General features: G+C 39.3%; 1 protein-coding gene across 1 annotated transcript; it reads left to right on the plus strand.

Annotated features, from left to right (window-relative positions):
* On the plus strand, positions 1-22,581 carry PALS2 (protein associated with LIN7 2, MAGUK p55 family member). Its single transcript, XM_009962191.2, has 11 exons — positions 1-117; positions 4,845-4,997; positions 12,573-12,725; positions 13,247-13,474; positions 14,637-14,768; positions 16,750-16,849; positions 17,408-17,476; positions 18,518-18,679; positions 20,535-20,737; positions 21,142-21,270; positions 22,405-22,581. The coding sequence occupies exons 1-11, from the start codon at positions 1-3 to the stop codon at positions 22,579-22,581; spliced, it is 1,623 nt and encodes a 540-aa protein (XP_009960493.1).
* The last annotated feature ends 318 nt before the right edge of the window (positions 22,582-22,899 follow it).

The raw sequence follows: 22,899 nt of genomic DNA on the forward strand, positions 1-22,899 counted from the left end.
ATGCAGCAGGTCCTGGATAACCTTACTGATCTGCCGACATCGACAGGCGCTGAAGAAATAGACCTGATTTTTCTTAAAGGAATTATGGAAAACCCTATTGTAAGATCACTTGCCAAGGTATTTAAACTTGCTGCTCTGAGTAGAATCTGGAAATATTTTAACTCTTACATTATTGTGTGAACACTGAGCATGGATTTAGGCATTAACAGTGGCTTTTACGTATGGTATGTCTTATTAAAAGATTTAAAGGAGTTCTTGAAGGTGAAGATTTGGTATAATGTAATTTCTGTGCATACTGATTTGTTGTTATATGGAAGGTTCTAGAGGAAGAAGGAAAATTCAGAGACTCCAGAAATAATGTGGTAACATTATTTATGAAGAAAATGTCAAAATACTTGAAGTCAGAAGCAGTTGGTTTTAGTATAGTCTCGTGACCACTGTTGTGTGCAAAACCCATATACCTTCTGTCTTTCAGCATTTTTGCCAAAGATGAAAAGTGAGAGCAATAACCTTCTTTCTCCCATGGCAGAAACAAGTTTTCTTTTTGTCTGTGGCTCAAAATGACTTTCTGATCAGCCCAGTGAAATGTTCTCTCTATGCCCTTTCCTGGATCTTAGAGTAATGTTGGGACCTTTCATTGTCAGCTCTCTGAGATGTGGGCTATTGTTAGTTTTGGTCTTGCATCATAAAAATCTTTTGTTTATAGATGGTAGCAATCCATTACAAATATGAAAGGTGGTATTTACAAAAAATCTTTGGACTCTGTAATTAAAATATAGCTGATCTTACCAGTAGGAGATGCAGTCAATATTGCACAGCACTTACATTCCTTAATCTTACTTCATAAGAATACTTTATAAAATAAAAATACTTCATAAAAATAAGGAAAACCCAGTTAACTTAAATGTAGCTGTCTCTTTAGTATGACTAGACATCTGAAAGCAATGCCCTGTGGGCAGCCATGAAATACTCCGTGAAGCTAAAGGATTGTTGTGCAGGGATTTTGCTCAGTATGAAAGTCTGGAAAGGAAAACTTCTCATAAGAACTAATGTAAGAATTTACTTCTGTTTAGCTGTTAAAAAAAAATTGGTTTTAAGTGGAAGACATTGTATAGTAATAAACTTAGAAATAATGGAAGTGTCTCATCTGCTAGTGAGAAGACTGCAGAGGGGAAGATTTGTGTACTAAATTTACTAGAGTAAGTAAAAGCTTACTCTTACTTAGAGTTGTTTCCAACGTCAGTATCTGTTGCGTAGGTCATCTTTAATTTCGTATTTATCATGAAGAAAATGTTCATTGTGAAACTTTTTTTTTTCTTATCAAGAATTTGTGCTTTAATGGGCAATTACAATTATGTGAAATTTAATGACTAGCAGATGTAAAAAAGTGCTTATACTGGAAACAGATTCTTAACTATAAACTTGCTTTATCTAGAATGCTGAAAGGTTTTAATTGCGTTCATATGGCGTGACCGCACTCGTATTTTCTTTTATAATTCTTTCGGAATTAAACCAAAAACTCAGTGCTAACCAGTAGAGCTAAATCAGGACAAGATCAAAACAACAACACCTTTCATGAAGTACATATAGTTTGTATATATCCATTTGCCTCTCAAACTATGTAAAACTTGATTCTCTATTAGAAGAGCTAGTTTTAACAGAATAGGCAATTCTCAGAAACCTGAGATGGTCAGATTATTTAAGCAGATTAACTTCAGATCAGGTCAGAAATATAAAAGCTTTTTTATTTTCCTTTATTAGTCAGTTATTAAGACTAATGATTATGTGAAGTATCCCTAAAAGGACAAAAAGAAACTTAGGGAAATGTGCTGCAAGCCATACAAGCTTATTTTTTCTTCTCAGTCCTTAAAAAAATGAAGGCAAGCAATAAGCATAGTAGTTAGTTTATAATATTTTGCAATGCAAAGTTTAGCTAATCTTTTAAAATTGCATTAAGTTCATTTCACACTTTTTCTGTCTAGAATAAAGCCATCAATGTAGAAGTTACAGATCTTTGTGGGGGTAGGGTTCTTTTACTGGACCTTTCCATTCTTTAATAGGTGGTAGGGGAAAGGGGAAGTAACTGTAATCACTGTAAAATGTATTTTCCTATAATTTACTGACATTTATAGAATGATGGAATCATAGAATAGTTTGGTCTGGAGGGGACCTTTAAAGGCCATCTAGTCCAACCCCCGGCCATGAGCAGGGGCATCTTTAGCTGGATCAGGGTGCTCAGAGCCCCATCCAACCTGACCTTGAATGTTTCCAGGGATGGGGCTTCTACCACCTCTCTGGGCGTCCCATTGCAGTGTTTCACCATCCTCATTGTAAAAAATTTCTTCCTTATATCTAGCCTAAATCTACCCTCTTTTAGTTTAAATCCATTACCTCTTGTCCTATTGCAGCAGACCCTGATCAAGAGTCCCTCCTCATCTTTCTTATAGGCCCCCTTTAAGTACTGGAAGGCCACAATAAGGTCTCCCCGGAGCCTTCTCTTCTCTGGGCTGAACAACCCAAACCCTGTCAGCCTGTCCTCATAGAAGAGGTGTTCCAGTCTTCTGATAATTTTTGTGGGCCTCCTCTGGACTTGCTCCAACAGGCCCAGGTCTTTCCTGTGCTGAGGTTTATGTTCAATCCTAAGTAGCCTTTAGAATTTACACTTTTTTGAAGAGCTGCTGAATTTGGAACATGCATGAATTTTACTCTGTTCTTTTGGACCTCAAAACTTTATCTTATTTTCCGCAGTCTCACTATTGCTTTTAGTATTGTAGCATAGCCTGCAGCATATCAGGTGAATGCCTAACCCAGACCAAGGAAGCATCTTAGGAGTAATCTATAAACATCGAGTCCATTTTTAGAATGTCGGATTGTTGGACGCAAAAGCCTTACTATTTGAACATTTGCCAGGTAATAAATATTGACTGAATCAAAAGACTCAGTTCAGTTTCGCTATTTCTGAAATGATGAACTGGAATGAAAAAAAAACCCAGTTGCAATATCTAAGTTAGGTATTCCTTGGTTTTTTTGTTGTTTTTTGGTTTTTTACATTATACATAGCACTCCATATCCTGCTACTCCCCAACATATTACAGGATCAGAGGTTGTTGACTGTTTCCCAGTATATACCTGGCCTTGAAAGAAGGATATCGTTTGCTGTATGTATTATGTACAAATTAACATTCCTTTACTAAAGAGAATGTGTGTAGGTGCCAAGCTTCCTATGACTGTGTAATCGTGGTCATTTGGATTGTGCGTGTTGGTGTTGGGGAATGTTTGAAATGTCTTTCTCTGTGTTAAGTTAGCCTTTCCAGTGTTTGATCATGAGGCCTACAGAAATACCATTTTATAGATATGAAGTACATTTTAATGCTCAGATGATTTCAGAAAAAAGTTTTCTGGTTTTAGCAAAATTTTATTTTAACATCTGTTTTAAAGCGCTAGTAAGAAAGTAGATGGGTGAGCATACCTTCAAATTACATATATGGGAAGCATATATAGATGACACCTAAATATATATTACTTGTTGTGTTTTTACATGCCAAAGTGTTTTGTTCTTTTTTGAACTTCTTGTTGCTACAGTGTTGTAAATAACTTTTTATTGAGGGTGTTGAGAATCTTAGTTATTTTTGGCCTCCTCTTATTTCCTAATGATACAGCACTACCTGCAATAAATGAGGCATTCAGATTTATGGATATTTCTCTTGCTGCTCCAAGCTCCTACCTTTCGATGAATTTTAAGTACCTGCACTGTTTAAGAAAGGATTATGTCTGCAGCAATAGCTCTGGAAAGAGATGAAAAGTTACCGCAGAATGATTGTGTTGGAAGGTCCCTCTGGAGGGCATGTGTTCCAGCGCCCCAGCTCAAGTAGGGTCGCCTGGAGATGGTTGCCCAGGACTTTTGAATATCTCCAGGGAGGGAGACTCCAGCCTGTCTGGGCAAACTGTGCCACTGCTCAGTCATGCTTACAGTGGAAAAAGTGGTTCCTTATGTTTAGACAGAGCCTCCTGTGTTTTGTTTTTGTGCCCATGGCCTCTGAGCCTGTCACTGGGCACCACTGAAAAGAGCCTGGCTCCATCCTCTTTGCATCCTCCCTTCAGGTATTTATACCTATTGATGAGATCCCCTCCCCCCCCCCCCCCAGCCTTATCTCCTCCAGGCTGAACAGTCCAGCTCTCATCTCAGCCTTTCCTCAAATGTGAGGTGCTCCAGTCCCTTCATCACCTTTGTGGCCCTTCACTGGACTCTCCCTGCTGTGCCCAGAACTGTACACAATACTCCAGGTGTGGAGTAGAGCTCAGTCTTCTGGCAACACTCTTCTTAATGCAGCCCAAGTTACTGTTAGCTGCCTTTGCTGCAGGATTTTCTTTAGCATTTCCTTTAGTTATGCAGACTTTCCTTTAGAATTTGCTGTTCTGAGGGTGTTTGAATAGGAGGAGCCTGGGGTAAATTCTTCTCTTGCAGACTTTATTTTTTCCTGAGCAGATACCATGGTTCACTTTCTTGTCCTTCTAGAAGGTGTACTTGTACTGCGTTCTGAAGTAGAAAAGTTCTGAAATGCTGTACTGTTTAGGAGAATGTATGGTGTATATCGCATAGAGATTATACGAAATAAGGACATACCAGCATCTCTGACAGGTGCTGCTTGTAAATTTTGTTGGGTCACGTAGTTAAGCATGCAAAATCCTTCAGCAGTTATAAAGATAAAATGTACAGATTATCCTATATGTAATTTTTCTGGCTTTCCTGCTAAAGGTTGTACCAAGAAATTATTTAAAAAGTTTATAAATTGGAACTACTTGAAACTTATTTACAGTATAGTCTCATATATTTAATCTTACAGGCTCATGAGCGACTGGAAGATTCTAAACTTGAGGCTGTCAGTGACAACAACCTGGAGTTGGTGAATGAAATCCTTGAAGACATCAGTCCCTTAGTAAATAAAGATGAAAATATTGCAGAATTGGTTGGAATACTCAAGGAGCCTCATTTTCAGGTGCCACCTTTTTGCTGTATATTTCCAATTTACCGTATCAGTGTCTACATATGGATCTAGGAATAATAATGAAACAAAACCTGAACTGTAGCATACTTTACTGCATAGGATTTACTCCAAATGAAAGGTAAAGCAGAAGCCATGTGGGGTTAAGGATGAGCATGATTTTATTCCTTAATATCATCTCAGGAATACCTTCACTCGTTGTACTGAAATCCAGTGGAGCTTCTGTTATAAATCTCAGACAAACATTTACTTCCTATGTGACTGGAGTTTCCGTAACAGTTCCCTGAAGGCCACATCCTTAGTGTTGCCAGGTGGTCTGAGTTCCCGATACTGACCATTCTGCGTTTCGGTTCAGCCGCTGGCATTCATACTCGTGTGTAAGCTGTACCGTTTGCAGGGTGAACGAACGTGATCCTTCTGTGGTGCTGTCTGCACTGCAGCTTGAGACTCTGCATCCCGCTCACTGTTGCTCTGCTTAACAGAAGTGAAGTTTTGACACATGCTTGTCAAAAGCAGATGTCTTTCCATATCTGCCATTCTGTCACCAGCTTCTGTACTGCCCCTTGAAGATGAGGGTTTGTAAAACCTTGATAGATACTGGACTTTCTAGGCAGGCTTCAGCTGACCTTAGTACTTAGCTATAGGTATCCTATAGAAGAACATAAGCAAACCTTTTGCCACAGTATGAATGTGCTTCTTTTGGCAGACAGGTATAGAGTCATAGAAATTTTGGGGGTATGTGTGTTTAAACACACTTTTTTTTCCTAAATTTTCAGTTACACATTATACAAACATAGCAGTGAGGTGCGTTACTGTTTGACGTAGATAAACACTGGAAATGCTGTTAAGCTGTGTTGTGGTCTGATGGAAAAGGGAACACTTTAAGAGCTCAGCTTCTGAGGTAGTGGCTCTTCTGAGTGCTGACAGTTCCTCTGCCTCTTCTGAAGAGCAGTGTGTTGGCCTCCCTTGTGCTTTTTTTTTCTCCAGAAGGGCATCATATTAAGGGATCAAAGACTATGATTGGGAGACTTACTGGTGAATAAACCTGCAAATCAGTCTTTGATCCCTTAGCAGAAATTGGTACTGGAAAAGGAGAGGATGAGTTTGGAGGAATTGGTAGTTACAATGCAAAAGATTGGAATGGGGGCCAACTGGTGCAGTGACAGACCTGACAAGATCCATTGTGTTAGACAGAGAAACTAAAGGTGACGGGTCAGAGGATAAATCAAAAGATGAAAAGGACTTAAGTGAAGTGCTGGAGTAGACTGGCTTTGAAAGGCACTGTAGCGATGATCTCTGGAGAGAGATGGCAAAGACCAGGGACCAACTGGCAAAGAATCTTTGTGGTGGAGACTGGAACGGCCTGTAGGAGACTGAGATCAAACAAGAATTTTAATTAGAGTGAATAGCCAATAGGCACAACATGGTGCTGGTGTCAGTTACTCCATTAGTTCAAGCTTTAGCAACTTACACATTTAATTTCAAAGTTCCAAAGTAGCTGGTGAACAAAAATGCCAGTATTTATACTATTTCTTGTACCTCTTTTGTTGTTTGATTTATAAAAAGCAGACTTGAAATTGCACATATGCTACGTTAACTTTACAGTTTTGCTCTGATCTTTTGTTAGTGCTTCCTAATCGTACATTAAAGGTCCATTTAACAAATACCTCTTCTGTTTTCTGTCCTGTCCCCAGCAGCAGGGATCCAGTAAAGACTGTAAGGCTAGGACAAACCAACAGTGATACCTTCCAAAACGTTTTGTGAGAATTTAGTGATTTGTTGCTCAGACTTCTGAGTGAGAAGTGGTATCGTCCATCTGTACTGGTGTTCTCTTCCATCAGCTTGTTTAATTGTTTTTTGAACCCATGTAAAAATCTGGCATTTGCAACATCCCCCATCAGAGTGTGGAGACTATGCAGTTTGAGACTGTCTCCTGTCGATTTCACTCAATATCCCCTTGCTCTTGTCTAGGAAGAAAATGAACAGTTTTTCTTAATCAGCTTTTACATGTTACTCATGATTTGAGAGGTCTCATTGTATATATGCGTCTGTCTCAAAGAAGGGAAGCAAAGCTGTATACAGCTTCCCAGAGTCATTCACAGCAGTATGGATTTATGAAGTGGTGTAATAATTTCCTTCACATCTACTTATTGCCTAAAAATTCCTAATATTTGGTTTGCTTTTTTTAACAGCTGTTGAATAGAATAGAATAGTTCACTTGGAAGGGACCTGCAGTGATCATCTAGTCCAGCTGCCTGACCATTTCAAGGCTGACCAAAAATTAAAGCACGTTATTAAGGGCATTGTCCAAATGCCTGTTAAACACTGACAGGCATTGGGCACCAACCACCTCTCTAGGAAGCTTGTTCCAGTGTTTGACTACCCTGGTAGTAAGGAAGAGGTACCTCTAGGCTCAGTAAACATAGAGATGGGTTGGTTAGTTTGGTTTGGTGCTGTTTACAGCTCTGAGGTACCACTTCTGAGTCTGGCAGTTAATACGTTAAGTTAGGACTGTGTTTTCCCTTGCAGTCTGTGTTGAATTGCATTTCCCTTGTTCGCTCATGAGGTGCTCCTGCAGGTCCCAGTCAGTTGTTTTACTCCTTGAATGGTTTAGCAGCATCAGCCAACGCTGTGATTTCATCTCTCACCCCTATTTCCTAGATCACTTATCTGACGTGTCGGTGTATTGGCATGTGTAGGATTGAGCCCAGATGCCTGTGGGAAGTCCCTTGGTGACATGAATTTTGAAAACCAATAGTACTGTATTCCTGGCCCCCATTTTTCTGTCTTTTAACCAATATTTTCATCCACTTGAGAGCCTTACTGCTTATCCTATAGGAGCTTTGTTTCTTTAAAGACTTTGATAAAGGAGTCTGTTAAAGGCCTTTTGGAAATTGAAGAAGCTTTAACTTTTTTTTTTTTAATTTTCTAAGTGCCTATTGTGAAGAAACAATGAGCAGTTTTGGCTGCTGCGTACAGGCAACAAGCAGCTAGCTGCTTACTTCTTAAAAGCAGATCTGATGTGATTCAGTTTTGAAGCCTAAAATTAGGCTGTACTTTTCAGCCCTTAATTTTGTGCTTCCATTCCCCATCTGGAGGCAGGCAACAAAGGCAACTGAGGCCAAAGTAGTATTATTTTGAGAAAGTGTTTTTATTTAACTGATTTCGTAGTTATGACCACTCTAGAAGAGCTTCTAGGACAATTTGCAGACCAAAATGTGGATACAATATTCTTTCTAAGGCTTAGGGAGGCTATATGCCTCTCCCTCTCTGAAAAGGAATAAATACTCAAGAACTAAGTGCTCTCTTTCTGCCTCATTTGGTGCAAGAAGAGACCTGCAAGGAATAAAGGAGAAATACAATGTCATTAGTAATTATAGAAAATGTACTTTGCGTCCTTTCTCCAGTTCAGTAAATGTGGAAATGAGCCACCTTGACTTGACTCTTCAAGTTTCGTGGACACTACTGTGTAACTCTTTGAGAGGCCGATTCTGTGTTGTACAGATGAATGGTGTCACTTTAGCAGAGCGCTATCTCACAGTTGTAACCTACCTTAGCATGCAAGTATCAAATGTGGTATACAGTGCAATAGCTTATTTGAAAAAACAAATTAGAGAACTTTATTTCTTTTACACATTTTTATAGAAGAACATTGGGGAAGGGCTGGCTTCTGGAGTACAGGTGCATGTAGGGTTATACTATTAGTCTGACTGTCTGTTCCCTCCCTTTTCTCATTTCTTCTTTCATTCCTTTCTTTTTCTTCCCTTCCACTTTTTACCCCTTTTAGTTTTAACTGAACTTTTCAGGGGTCAAAGTGTGGAAGATTCTAAGTTCTTACAGGTTTCACAGTATTGATGGCTGGCCACCAGACCAGCATGTACTGAGGAGCCAGCTGGCATGTGCCGTGCATCGAAAAGCCTGTAGCAAGTCTTACCAGACAGTAGCTGGAGAGCAGAAGAGAAGAGCGGGAAGAGAGATTGCCCTCAGGGAAGAGGGAGGAGTTGAAAGTATCGCACTGTTGGAGTGGTTAAACGTGCAGAGGAATCAATTCTGCTTGTGGAAGAGCTTGTTCAGTTACTTTCACCTTTCCAAGAATTATGCAAGCCATTCATCCTACATAGTAGATTCTGCTGGCAATAAAATACTTAGTCTGAAAAGCAGCCAATATTTTCTTCTAATAGTTAGCTTTATAATGGCTATTCATACCTTTAAAATGTTTCATTTAGAAAAATGATCTTAAGTTGCCTCTTAGACAGATCTTAATTTATAGGGTTATTTTTCCCACATGTTCATGCCTCCTTACCAGCCCCCCTGATTTCTCTTAGATCTTAAATTATTTTCTTACTTTTTGTCTTCGTTTCACGTGTACGTTAGGGGTCTGTAGCCCATTTATTAAGTTCTAATATTTAAACAGTGTTATCAGAGAAGACTAGCACATATTTACTGCATAAGAGAGAAACAGAAATATCTTAAGTACTTCTGAGGCCTGAGGTGTTAGGAAAGGAGTCCTGAATTCAAGATGATGGAGTTGTTCTGCTCTCGTGTATTCCCACCTACTCCAGCCCCCAATTTGTAAGTTAATTGCTCTGTTGGATCACAGTTGGGGAAATAGTTATCATATAGGGCAGGCAATGCTTCTCAAGATACATAGATTGTGCTGAGAATTTTTTTAAGAAACACAAATTTTGCATTTGAACTTAGCTTCAGCACTGTAGAGAGCCTTGGATGTTCAGTGTTTCTTTGTTTACTGAATTTTGAATTACTTTTTTTTTCTTTTAATCTCTAAAATAAGTACAGCCACAGAAAACTACTGTAAAGAAGTCAGTATATTCTAAGTTTATGTGTTACTTTATGGCAGTATCTTGCACAAAGGGGCCATGTTGTCTGCCACAGGACTGTATGTCCATTGTGTGATATATTGCTTGTGATATGCAGAGAGTTCTTCTAAATGCCTCATTCTGGCAATGTTGCCATTTTTTCCATGAGAACCTTTCTCCAGTTATCCAGTCTCGGGTGGTCAACTGACCCTGTTTACGTAAGCTGTACGGAGGAAACTTTGAACCGTCATATGGTTCTTGATTATTCAGCTCATGTTGTTTTGCAGCCTTTGGCAGTGGTTTTATAAGTGTTCCAGCGTCAGTACAGGAAAGGTCAGATTCCAGGGGATCTCTGGACTTGCAGGAGCACAGGATATCACTTTTTCCAATACCGTAAGAAAGAAACAAGTGAAGTTCGTACAACTGTGTTTCTCAGATTACTCAACCATACTACTGAAATAAAAAGTAACTGAGTGACACAAAATGATAGAGAACAGTCCGGCAGTGGGCACAGACACATGGACCCTGTTGCCAGGTGGCTTTGTTTAAGTGTCCCTCAGGGCTGTAGGCCATGACCTGGCTGGCTGGAAACAGTCTCCTAAAACTTGCGTAGATTCTTGAGTTTCAGAACTGACAGTTAGGTATGGGGAAGTAATAAGTTGACTATGGCTTGGTTTAAGGAAACCAGTAATCTACTTTTCTTAAAGAAGCCATTTTATAATTGTTGGCAGCCATGTACAGTCCCTGATAGTCCTGCTGTGGCTCAGCCATCATCTAAATAGCAGGAAAAAGATTTTGTGATTGAGAGATGGTTAAGTAGTAGTTGAAAGAATTCATGCTTATCCATAAACTGAGTGAATAATAGGATCAGAACGTAGAATGGGATCAGACTTAAGAATGGAAGCATCTTACACAGCATGTTCATTTGAAAAGGAAGACCTAGACTGTTAGTTTAGCAGTCTGGTTTTGGCTGTGGATCAGATTATAATCCAAAAATTACATGGCCGTTAAGGGTGGGGAGCTGTACAATCACGGTTATGTGTAAGGTTCCATGAGAAATCTAGTGGTTTGTGGCCAGGAAGTTTGGGAACAATTTGTTCTAGTAGGTGACCAAAAGAGAATGCTGGAAGTATCATACGGGTGTATCTACCTGGTTTTGTCAGTGGTAACGTGTTAAAATGTGTAGTTGATGCTAGCTGGTTTCATTTTGGAAATGCAGAGAGATCCAAAAATGTTGCTTGCAAACATTGGCAAAGAGAGATCTGTTCTCCTGGTTTCTGGATTGGATGTGTCTTGGATAATGAAGAATTAGAAACTGCTACCATCTGACAGCTGCTCAATTTAAATAAATCATTGTTTTTCCTATTTAATTTGATTTGGTTTATGTCCACAATATCAGAGCAGCCACAATAAGCAGCTGTCTTTACAGTCCTAATGGCAGGGGCAGAATTGGTGAATTAATACCTCCTTTTAACCTCAAGTTGAAATATCATCAGAGTCATCCTGTAATGGGCAGATTAAAACGACTGTTGAGGTTTATGACACTTTGAGGGCTTGCATGTTGAGCTTAGCACTAAACTAACATGGTTGCACAACCTTTAGGTTAGAGGTGGCTTACAGAAGGATGGAGCAGACTGTGTGGCAAAACTTGCTTAAATGTTGCCTGCTCACCTGCTCTGCTTTCTAGTAGTTTGCTGTCTTCCTCTGGCATGTGCATGTCACTATCAGTGATAGTCCCGATGGGGTCTTCTCTTTTTAGCTACTTACTTGACACCAGTCATTGATCTGACTCAAGACCGTATCTCATCAGGTTTGAAACAAAGCTGTGTTGTTTGGGGCCGACTATAGTCATCTCCTCTACTTGCTTCGTTTCCTCTTTCTGTATCTGTAAGTGAGATTTTGTGCGCTAGAGGATGCTTTATCTTGAACCACCATATATGGTGGCTACAGGGTGTCCCTTTGCCTCTTTAAGACAGAAAGTCTCCACTGTCTAATGTCACAAGTTTGATTTTGTTTTACGTGTATATATTGTCTTATTAATCTTTTCTTTAATTCTTAAAGTATCTTTTACAAGAAAATCAAGTCTAAATTGCATTGCCTTCCGAAGATGACTCTGTTTATTTGGATCTCCTCCTCTTACTTTGTATTTATGTATGTGGACTGGTGAAAACGCCATTAACTATAGGGTCTGAGCTCTTGTCTTCCAGAAAGTGAATTCTGTCAACTTGGATTCATTTCGTGCTGGAATTCTGCCTTGGCTTTACGCGAGCAGAAAGCACTCATTCTGCAGATTGCTAGAAATCCTTGCACACCTATAATTATCCAAATTACTGTGGAGGAAAATTTTGTTACATTAACCACAAGTATCTAATGATAAGTTATCTTCATTTTTTTGTAGTGGATTGTTCGTTTACTTTAACCATTTGCTCGGATACTGTCTCATTAGATGAAAGACTCTTTTAGGTACTCCTTTTCCATCTTCTTCCCTGAAAGAGCACACATTCCTCCCAAATTCATTACACTTCTTCTATAGTTACTTAAGAAGAAGAATTTGTACATACAAAAGAGAGCATATATTGCCAAGACAGTAGGCTTATCAGTCCGTGTGAGCACTTGTATGTCACTTTTTTTCTCCATTCCCTGTGAAGTAAGAGTTTTATGATCTGGCCCCAAAAGTGGTTATTCAGCACTAAATCCGTTTGCAAATGGTTATTTCATGATTTTAAAAAAGGTTTTTTCTGTTCTTTTGCAGTCACTCTTGGAAGCACATGATATTGTGGCTTCAAAATGTTATGATTCCCCTCCTTCTAGCCCAGAAGTCAATAATTCTTCAGTGAACAACCAGGTTGTTCCAGTAGATGCTATTCGTATCCTTGGAATTCACAAAAGAGCAGGAGAACCACTGGTAAGTAACTGAAGATGAGCGCGTCTTTAATTTAAAAGTGTGAGTGAAACATTTGCATGTTTCTTGCGGTATGTTTTAATTACTTCCATTATTGTCTTCTGTAATTTAATGGGTGGTAGGATCAGTATTGAGAGGTTGAAATAAAAAGATACTTGTTTGTTCTCCATCCTATTCTCTTAAGAGATTACGGGATAGTGAATAAGCAGTCACTGGGCTGAATGACTTGCTAGCGTAACCGACTAACACAACATCTGTTTGGTCCTGGTAAAAAATGACAGGATTGCGTGCAATCAAGAGCGGTACAGTCCTTGTTCAGTCGTATGAAACCTTGTCTGAAAGCACTTCTGTGTCACCTGACGCTTACCTGTGTATTAGGAACTCTTACACTGCAGTCACTATTGCTGGCTGTTTTTATTGAGGTAGATGGAATATCCCATAGCTGTATGTTTTTGCTTGAGATAATGGTAAAATGAAATTGAAATTCGAACAGTGGTAAACTAGGTGTCACATGCTTCTTTCAGGGCGTTACGTTTAGAGTTGAGAACAATGATCTGGTAATAGCACGGATTCTTCATGGCGGAATGATAGATCGACAAGGTCTTCTGCATGTAGGTGACATTATTAAAGAAGTGAATGGCCATGAGGTTGGAAACAATCCAAAAGAATTGCAGGAACTGCTGAAAAATATTAGTGGCAGTGTCACTCTGAAGATTCTCCCAAGCTACAGAGACACTGTTATTCCTCAACAGGTCAGTAGCACGTTTCTAACAATTCTGTCAGAAGAACTCCTGCTTGGTACTTTATTGCGTAAGATTATTTTAAGAGTTTGGATTGGACATATTTTCATTGTGTATTTTAATGATAACAGGAAGGCTAAAATGTAGATACCTGTATTCACCTTTACATGCATTTTGGAAATGGGTTTATTCAGTAGATTAACACCACACCTCATATGCCTGCCTAAAAAATTCTAATCAGTGTCTAAGATGGATAAGCATTTGTATACTCCATATAAAGCATGTTTCTTTGACATCCAGTGACCTCTGATGACCTAGCCACAATCACACTAAACTGCAGTGAACTGCACATGTTTCTAACAGGGTCAGTGCCCCAGTGATCTGTTCACAGCAGTCAGAAACATACTGAATTCAACAGATGCTCTTGGACTCGCTGGCTGAAGTAGGAACTTGTGCGGTGGCTATTCCTTATCCTTTGTCCTGTTGCTGTAGGCTGTTGATTTCTGCACTGCAGAAGTAACGTGTTGCTCTAAATCAGTGCCTTTGAAACAGCTTATAAGCTGTTCCTTCAGGTAGTGGGTCTTAATGCCCGTGACTATAACAGACAATGCTTACAGCGGGCAGGTGCTGAGGGAATGTGCTGTGTTTGCTTCCTTTGCTCCCTGACCTGGTAGAAAAAAGTCAAAGGTGTTTCCAGTCTGTTGATGCAACTTACTGTTTCTTCCCCTCCATCAACTTTGAGTCTTAAGCAGTCGCCTATCTTGTTGTAAAACATTGAGTTAATGGCGGACTTAATTCTGAAGATTCCACAAGCCTTGAATACAGTGCTCACATTCTGAGAATTTTTTTATATTTTAAAGTAATTTAAAGTCAGAATACTGAGTTGTGTATACTGAAATGCAAAAAGGATTGTTTTGCAATACATTGTCCAAATAGAACAGTTGGGGTTTTATTTTTATCATGAAGCTCCTTCAGCCAAGGTTTGCATTGCTGATTATTCTCCTTTCTCAGCTGGTATGTGCCAGTTTTCCCCATAGATTCTATTTTACTTGCCAAATGCAACTTTGATCAGACTTTTTGTGCTGTAGGTAAAGACATTACTTCAGTTTCACAGATAAATTAGTAAGAATGTATTTTATAACGTTTAAGCTTTGTAAATTTTTACACATTTCAGGTTTTTGTGAAGTGTCATTTTGATTATAATCCATATAATGACAACCTCATCCCTTGCAAAGAAGCAGGTTTGAAATTTTCTAAAGGAGAAATTCTTCAGATTGTAAACCGGGAAGATCCAAATTGGTGGCAGGTTGGTAAAAAGATTTAAAAAATAAAATAAAAAAACAAAAAGTGTTTCTAGTTGCCTTAACAATAAACTTTTTAAATTATGATCTACTTTCTGTTAACAGTAGATACAAGAAAAAAATATTTACAGTGCAATCCAATTTCGAGCTAATATCAAGATGCTAACAATTGAAATACTAGAGAGAATGGAATGGTATAAACTGTATGTATAGCACTCGTTTTGCTATTACTGCTATTTATTTGTCTTTGTTGTTGTATCGTAAGCCTAGACATTCCAAAATTGGTTTAAGTTACTGATTTCTAGCAGAAGGTCTTAGGCTGGCTGTGTTAGTTGTGGTAAGCCTTCCCTGATAGTGACTGTGGAAGAAGTGGACCCCTTCCTGAGTGCTCAGAGTTGAGGAGAGAGAGAGAGAGGGAAATTAAGCCTGTGGATTTGAAGAGGGGTGAGAATTGCCTTTTGGAGAAGCTGCATCTTTTATTTCTACAGTGGTGGTCAATCTCTGTGAGCTGTAACATGCGTGTTCTTAAGGTGTTTGGCACTATTTCAAATATTAACAGTTCATCCTGCTTTAAGGTTGTATTTCTGCATTCAGGCCTTCAGTAGAAATGTAATCCAGTGCTTATGCTATTTTTATTTTTTCCAAGACACGATAAACAAAACTGAACGTCATCAGTGCCTTTGAAAGTGGGATGGGTGAACCCTTAAGACACTTTTCTTGACCGAGATACTCAAAATTGCAAGTGGCAGTGGCAGTCTAGGCAAAGAGCGTTATTAATTTCCCTTTATACCCATAACTTGTTCACCCTTTGCTAGATAACAAGCAACAGTGAGCCAAACATTACTTGAGAGCAATATACATATGACTTCTTTAAAAGCAACAAAAAAATTTGAATATACATCAACAACTGTTGCTGAATTCTGTTGCTTGCCAGTGACAGTAATAACAGAAAGAAAGAGAATAAAAACCGTGAGGGAAGGCAGAGAATGTATTACTGCCAAGTTAATTAGTTTCAGAAGTTACGTACTCTAAAACTCTGGAGCAGTTTGACATTTAGCTTCCGTGCTGTCTTCAGTATTGGTTTTCCAATTCTCCAGTTGTAACTTGTGGGAGTCCAGGAGAAATAAAACTTAAATCTTCAACACTCGATCAGAGGCAAAGACGGAATGTGTTAAAGCAGTATAGTGTGTTGCAAGTATTGCTATGCAGATTATGCCACTGGGAAAAAGTTAGTTTTTCCTTATGCTCCCTAGAAATGCTAGACTTACTGAAAACTTGTGAACTGTACAAATTCAGTTAGTCATAGGTAAAAGCATACAAGTTGAAAAGTAAACAGTTCCTGTTGGCAAGAGACAGGCCAACCAGTTACGGAGAAGTAAAGTGTAGCATTGTGTAACCGAGTGTTTGTGTGTGTTAAACGTGCCGAGAATGGAGCTTTCCATGAAATTGTTTTGTAGAAAATCTTAGCCAAACTTTCATTACCAGGAATACTTAAGTTACTAAGATTTTAAAGCTGGTAGTTGCTTGGTGCAAAAAGCCTGAAGGCACGATTAGGCACGTGTTAATGGCTTTCACTGCTTGTGAACCTGTTTGGAGCAGCTCAGGGGTACAAAAGGAGTGTACTGTGTACCAGAAAGTGTTGAGTTTTGTCATTTGAGAGCTCAATGTCTGGAGCCATAGAATTCCATTTAGGATTTTGTTGCCAAAGGTTTATGGCTATAGGAGCTTACTAGCTTAATGGGAACTGGTAATGAAACTTGTGTCTATTTTAAGTTTCCTGAATTTTAATACGCAATGGCAAGACACTGTTAGTGTAAGACAGGATTATAGTATTATCCACATCTGAGTTTGCATTTCCAAGTCTCAGTAGTAAATGTATCAATACTCATCTTTGAGAAACTCTGGCAGTGTGAAAGTCAGTCAACACCATGTCCATGAGAAAAATCTTTCTCACAAGTTACCTATGATTTTTTTATTTTTTCCTAGGCTAGTCATGTCAAAGAAGGAGGAAGTGCAGGGCTTATTCCTAGCCAGTTCTTGGAAGAGAAGAGAAAGGCCTTTGTTAGGAGGGACTGGGACAACTCAGGTGAGATGTAATGAATTTCAGAAACAGATTTTGCTCTGACTCCATTTGTTTTGCTTATCCTGCTTTCATAGGTTTTGCTTATCCTGCTTTCATAGATACTAGAAAACTGCTGTGTGAGAATACACAGAATATTGCAAAATGCTCATTATTGTATTCTGGCTTTGACTGAAGGACAAAGGCTAAAGCCTAGGCTTAGTCTTCACAGGGACATAAATCACCTGCTGCTGAAAAGCTAAATGAGGTGGGAAAGGCATAAGAATTAGCTCTTTTTTTAAATTATGTTTTTATAATATGCAGTTAATGAATTAAACCTGTTTGGAATTTTTTGCTGCTTTTTACAGAGCTTTCTAGGAAAATTAATTTTTTCTCTGTATTTGGATTTTACTATACCATTTGATGTGTATGAAAATAGATGTGATCTCCTGCCCTGGAATATATAAAGTTCTAAAATAGTCCTTGTAAATTTAATGAATCTAAACTCGCATATGTTCATGTAAATAAGCTTCAGAAAAACGCATTTAACAAAGATTATGAGTTTGTCTCGATTTTTCTTTCTAGGGCCTTTCTGCGGAACAATAAGCAGCAAAAAAAAGAAAAAGATGATGTATCTCACTACAAGAAATGCAGGTATCTCTTAATATTACATATAAGTCAAAGTTCTCTCTAGGCTTCTAAACTGGCAGTGTCTAGCGTATCCAAAGCTGAAATATTCGCAGTAAAATATTTGATTATGAATTTGATAGATCAGATAGTTTTTATGGTTTGAAAGCGATAGTGACCAGTGAAGATATGATGGTGCTGAGTACATGTTTTGGTAGGTGGAGAAGAATTGTGTGTTAAAAGAGGGAAAAAAAGCGAAAGCTTTGTTGCTAGCAGGTTGAGGAATGAGATCCTTCCCCTCTTCTTGGCACTGGTGAGGCCACCCCTGAAGTGTACTGGGCTCCTCCCCAGTGCAGGAGAGACAGGGACATATGAAGGTGAGTGATGAAAGGACTGGAGCATCTCTCCTATGAGGAAAGGCTGAGAGCGCTGGGACTGTTCAGCCTCGAGAAGAGAAGGCTGAGGGGATCTCATCAATGTGTGTAACTACCTGAAGGGAGGGTGCAAACAGGACGGAGCCAGGCTCTTTTCAGAGGAGCCCAGTGACAAGACCAGAGGCAACAAGCAGCCACACAGGAGGTTCCCTCTGAACACCAGGAAACTCTTTCCACTGTGAGGGTGACCGAGCACTGACACAGTTTGCCCAGAGAGGTTGTGGTGTCTCCCTCCTTGAAGACACTCAACAGCTATCTGGATGTGGTGCTGAGCAACCATCTCCAGGTGGCACTGCTTGAGCGCTGGGGTTGGACCAGATGACTTCCAGAGGAACCTTCCAACCTCGACCATTTTGTGATTCTGTAAAAGCTCACTAACTGTCAATCACGGTTCTGATCAAACTCAGATTTTCTCTTTGGAAGTAAAGGTAATACTCTGACCTTATTCTGTCCATGAAGGGGTAACTATTTTATTCCCATACTGATTTAAAGCAAGGAAGCTTGCATCAGACTTGCTGCACTCAAGTACTATTTATAATCACACGTGGTCTGTTGATATATAGCAGGACTGCTTAATTTTTTTCCTTACAGTACTGCCTGTGTATTATCTGTTTTTGTACATTTCTCAATGTAGAATTTGATCGTCATGAAATCCAGATCTATGAGGAAGTAGCTAAAATGCCTCCTTTTCAGAGGAAAACACTGGTCTTAATTGGGGCCCAAGGCGTGGGGCGAAGAAGTTTGAAGAACAGGTTCATAGTACTGAATCCTACTAGGTTTGGAACTACAGTGCCATGTAAGTTGTCAGCATTCCTATTGTAATTTCATACTTTGAGTCTCTGATTTTCTGGAAAATACCTGATGTTTATTCCAGTGATTCTGAGTAGGAGTAATTTTGTCAGAACATAAAAATTGTATGGATTAGGAAGACAAAAGGTTCTTCATCTTCTGAGACAACTGAACTAACATGGGATGACAGTGCAAATATTTGTAACTAGCAGTTAAATGTTACTAATGCTGCAGGAAAACAATTTTTATATGTGCAGCCTCTCAGTCTGCTAGGTTTCTTCAGTGACAGTCTCACCATCAGTTAACTGAGGGGAGTCTAGAAGTTCCTAGTAGTTTTCTGTAATGAACAGCCAGTGGAGTTTCTCACATCTGCCCTTTAGTTTTCCATCTGTAGAAGCACCCTAGGCATTATAAATAGTTACTTTAGTATTAGAAACGTAGGGAAAAGCAACAAACTTGCAGTAAAACTGAAGTGTTCGTGATCTCCAAGATTTGTACGATAATCTGATGTTTTAATACATCTAGCCTCCAGCCCATGGTCTGTCTGTCTTTCTGTCAGCTTCAGAAAAAACCTCCTCCCTTACTGAAGTGTCATTTTCTTGCCTTCCTTCCAGGTAGTTACTTTGCTCATTCACAAGATCTTGTTTAACTGCCCCCTCCTGTTTGACTGCTGACCAGGGAAGTCCACCCCAGCTACATTATTATTCTCCTCCTGCCACCTGCTTTTCAGACTTTCAAAACCCATCTGTTCCTTTCTGTTTTCAATGGGCAAGAAGTAGATCTGATAATAGGGGTGGAAGGACTGGTCTGAAAGATAAATTGTGCAACACGAGAGAAGCAGTCTGTCTCACTTGCTGAATCTCGTAACACCAAAACTGGCCAGGGCGCTAAGAATCAGTATGTGTGACTGACAGCAAGGCTGACTTCTCGGTGTTACTTTTTTAAAGAACTCTTCCCCAGGGAATGTCATTATCTTATAATGACAAAATAGTAGCCAGCTTTTTATTACTTCTAAAATTCTTTATTCCCTTTTAAAAAAGCCCCCAAAAGTACTGGTTTCTCTAAAATGCTATACAGATGCTTAAATACATATATAAGTAATGCAACACATAACACATATAACATGATATATCAAGTAAAAATGATTTTACTTGTAGCTCTTGAACACGCTTCAAAGGCATAAAAACTAATTTTTTCAACCTAGCAATCTGACAGTCTCGTCATGTACGTGCACTACATAGTTTATCATATATAGAATCTCCTCTCTACTTTAGATTTAGATTTCAAGTAGGATAATCAGTAGTCTTAGTTGGCCTCAGTTTCTTTGATTAGAAGGAAATTCTCCTGGTTATTCACAAATTAATATGTGTGGGGTTTTGGTTTGGGGGTGTGGTTTTTTTTGTTTGTTTTGAAAATGGTTGAAACGGATCCATTTTGCTATGGGGAGAAACACATCCTTGGTGCTGAGCTCTCGTCCAGCAAATGGTGCTGTGTTTGCTCTTCAGCGTGGATAGCTGAACTGTTAAGGCATCTTCCATTTGATTCCCAAGTCACTTAAATAATTAAGTGAATAATTAAAAAGATGACATGAATGAGTATTGTATGTGGTGTGAAGGAGTAATACAAAGGAAATAAAGAAATGAGTGGGTAAGCGACATAGGAAAGAATAGAAATAAAGGGAACAGGAGGGGCTGTGCTCAGTTTTGAAATGTACACTAGAATAATTACTTAATCTGTATGTGGAACAATTATAATTGTGTATTAATGTGTATTATACTCTCCCTAACTCAATAAGCAGTCCAGTCTCATATTTGTATCCCAAATCTAAAAAGAAAACGCTCCATTTTAAATTTTTTGTTTAGTTACTTCACGGAAGCCAAGAGACGATGAAAAGGATGGGCAAGCGTACAGATTTGTGTCGCGAGCTGAAATGGAGATGGATATTAAAGCTGGCAGATATTTAGAGCATGGGGAATATGAAGGAAATCTTTATGGCACCAAAATTGATTCCATCCTTGAAGTTGTTCAGACAGGAAGGACCTGCATCTTGGACGTGAATCCACAGGTACGTCGTTTGTAACGTTGCGCTACCAGGGTAGGAGGATAGTGCTGAAGAGCTGTGCCTTTAAACTTGAAGGCTTCTGATCTGGTTTAAAGGTTGTCATACCAACTGGGTTCTTGCATTTGAGGCAAACTTGGAATGAGTTTGCAAGATGGAAAAAAACCAACTTGGGTTCTGCATGGAAGAAGAGTCTTGCAGAGCCGTAAACCATCTTTTCACCCAGGGGGAGAATGATGTTCAGCGTTTCCAAAGACAGCGTAGGAGTTTCTCGAATGGAAATAAGAATCTTTGCTTATGTGTTTCTGCCCATTGTAACAGACTAGTTTTGCAGTGCCCCTTAGCTAATGGGGACGTGTACATGTGGCAAGTCATTCTCACTGAGGGTTGTTTTTTTTCTTTGCTTCTAGGCCCTGAAAATACTGAGGACTTCAGAATTCATGCCCTATGTAGTGTTTATTGCTGCTCCAGAGTTGGAGACTTTGCGGGCTATGCACAAGGCTGTGGTAGATGCTGGAATTACAACCAAACTTCTCACTGTAAGCAGATTATTTCATATTTAGTTTGCTTTGAACAGGATGTTCTTAGATATATATTTTTTTGGTTTTTACCCTTCATTTTAGGTGGAATTTGTTCTGAAATTAATGTCTCTAAGAAAAGTTAGGCAAGGCTTTTGCTGATTACTTAGTAGAAGTTAATCAAGTACTGTGTATAAGGCAGATTGCTTCTTTCTTAAAAATAGATCTCTTACAGAGAAGTGTTGATTACAAAAATTACTTGTAACATGTTCTTTGGGAAGTGTCACCTTTGATTTTTTTGCTGCAAATGGTAGATATTTGATGGTGGGAATTGTTCTTTTATGTAAATGCCTTTCTTTCACTTTCCCCATCTCTTCCCCCAAAAAGTTCCGTTCAGGTTTGTCACATAATATAGGTGTGCTTTAAAAATGAAATCTGTAATCCTTAGGGAAGATACTGCAGCCTGCATAAAAAACCAAAACCCACCAACAGAATGCACCTAGGCCTTGTTTCCCCTGCTGCAGCAGCACTGAGAATGGCTGGGAGCTGCCAGAATAAGAAGTGTTGAAGAGCTGCTCTTCCCTTTAAGTTCCTTGGATGTGTCACGGAAAGCGAAGCGGCACATTTTATTCGTTAGATCTTCCCTCCTTCTCTGAGACGCAGTGCGTAGCAGAGGGAGATGAGACACGCTTCCTCCAGCGCCGCAAAGTCTGAATATTCTGTACGGGGCTGAACTTTCTGAACTTTGGTCCCGCTGCTGGACCAAAGCAAGGCGAGTCGGATTGAGCAATTAAGGAACTATCCGTCACGCTCAGCAGTACAACCTCCCCACCTGACAAAAGCCATGGTTGGCTGACAACTCCCAACGATAGTGCTGCGGCCTGGACAGTAGCAGCAGCTCGTGTAATGCTGATGGGGCATTCAACGCAATTAAATGGGGGGTGGGTTAATTTTCACTAAATGAACATGGGATTTTTAGTCTTTTTTGGTTTCTTTTCAAACCTGCGAGATCCCATTCTCTTAACCACGTGAGGGGCTGTGCAGTACGTAGCTTTAAGCAGTCCGTGGCCGGTTCGTACCGAAGGGTACGTATTGGTATTGATAAGGATTTGCCACCTCTAACGTTGTGAGTAACCTTTAAGATTTCTTCGACAGGACACCGATTTGAAAAAAACAGTGGACGAAAGCGCACGGATCCAGAGAGCCTACAACCACTATTTTGATCTGACCATTGTAAATGACAACCTGGACAAAGCCTTCGAGAAGCTACAGACTGCTATCGAGAGACTGAGGCTGGAACCGCAGTGGGTCCCAATTAGCTGGGTATATTGAGATTTCTCAAGAGGAGCTGAAGTAACAAACAAAACCAACCGCAGCACCTATGCTAATGTGACGTTGTGTAGATACCGACAATAACCTACGGCACCCGTGCATTTTTACTCTGTGTATATTCAAAAAGTACACTATTCTGAATTTTTATAAAAATGTTGAAGGGAAAGTGTACTTAAATATGTAATTTATTTTAATTTTTCTAACTTTTTACAGATAACCTTTCTATTCATATCACATGAAGGAAATGCGTTTAAGCATTTTTATATGTTTTGATTTAGTACCTTTGCCTTCTTCATCTAAGAAACTTTCAGTCATTCA

The sequence above is a fragment of the Leptosomus discolor genome, chromosome 7, assembly GCF_034619465.1.
Source record: "Leptosomus discolor isolate bLepDis1 chromosome 7, bLepDis1.hap2, whole genome shotgun sequence".
NCBI lineage: Eukaryota > Metazoa > Chordata > Aves > Leptosomiformes > Leptosomidae > Leptosomus > Leptosomus discolor.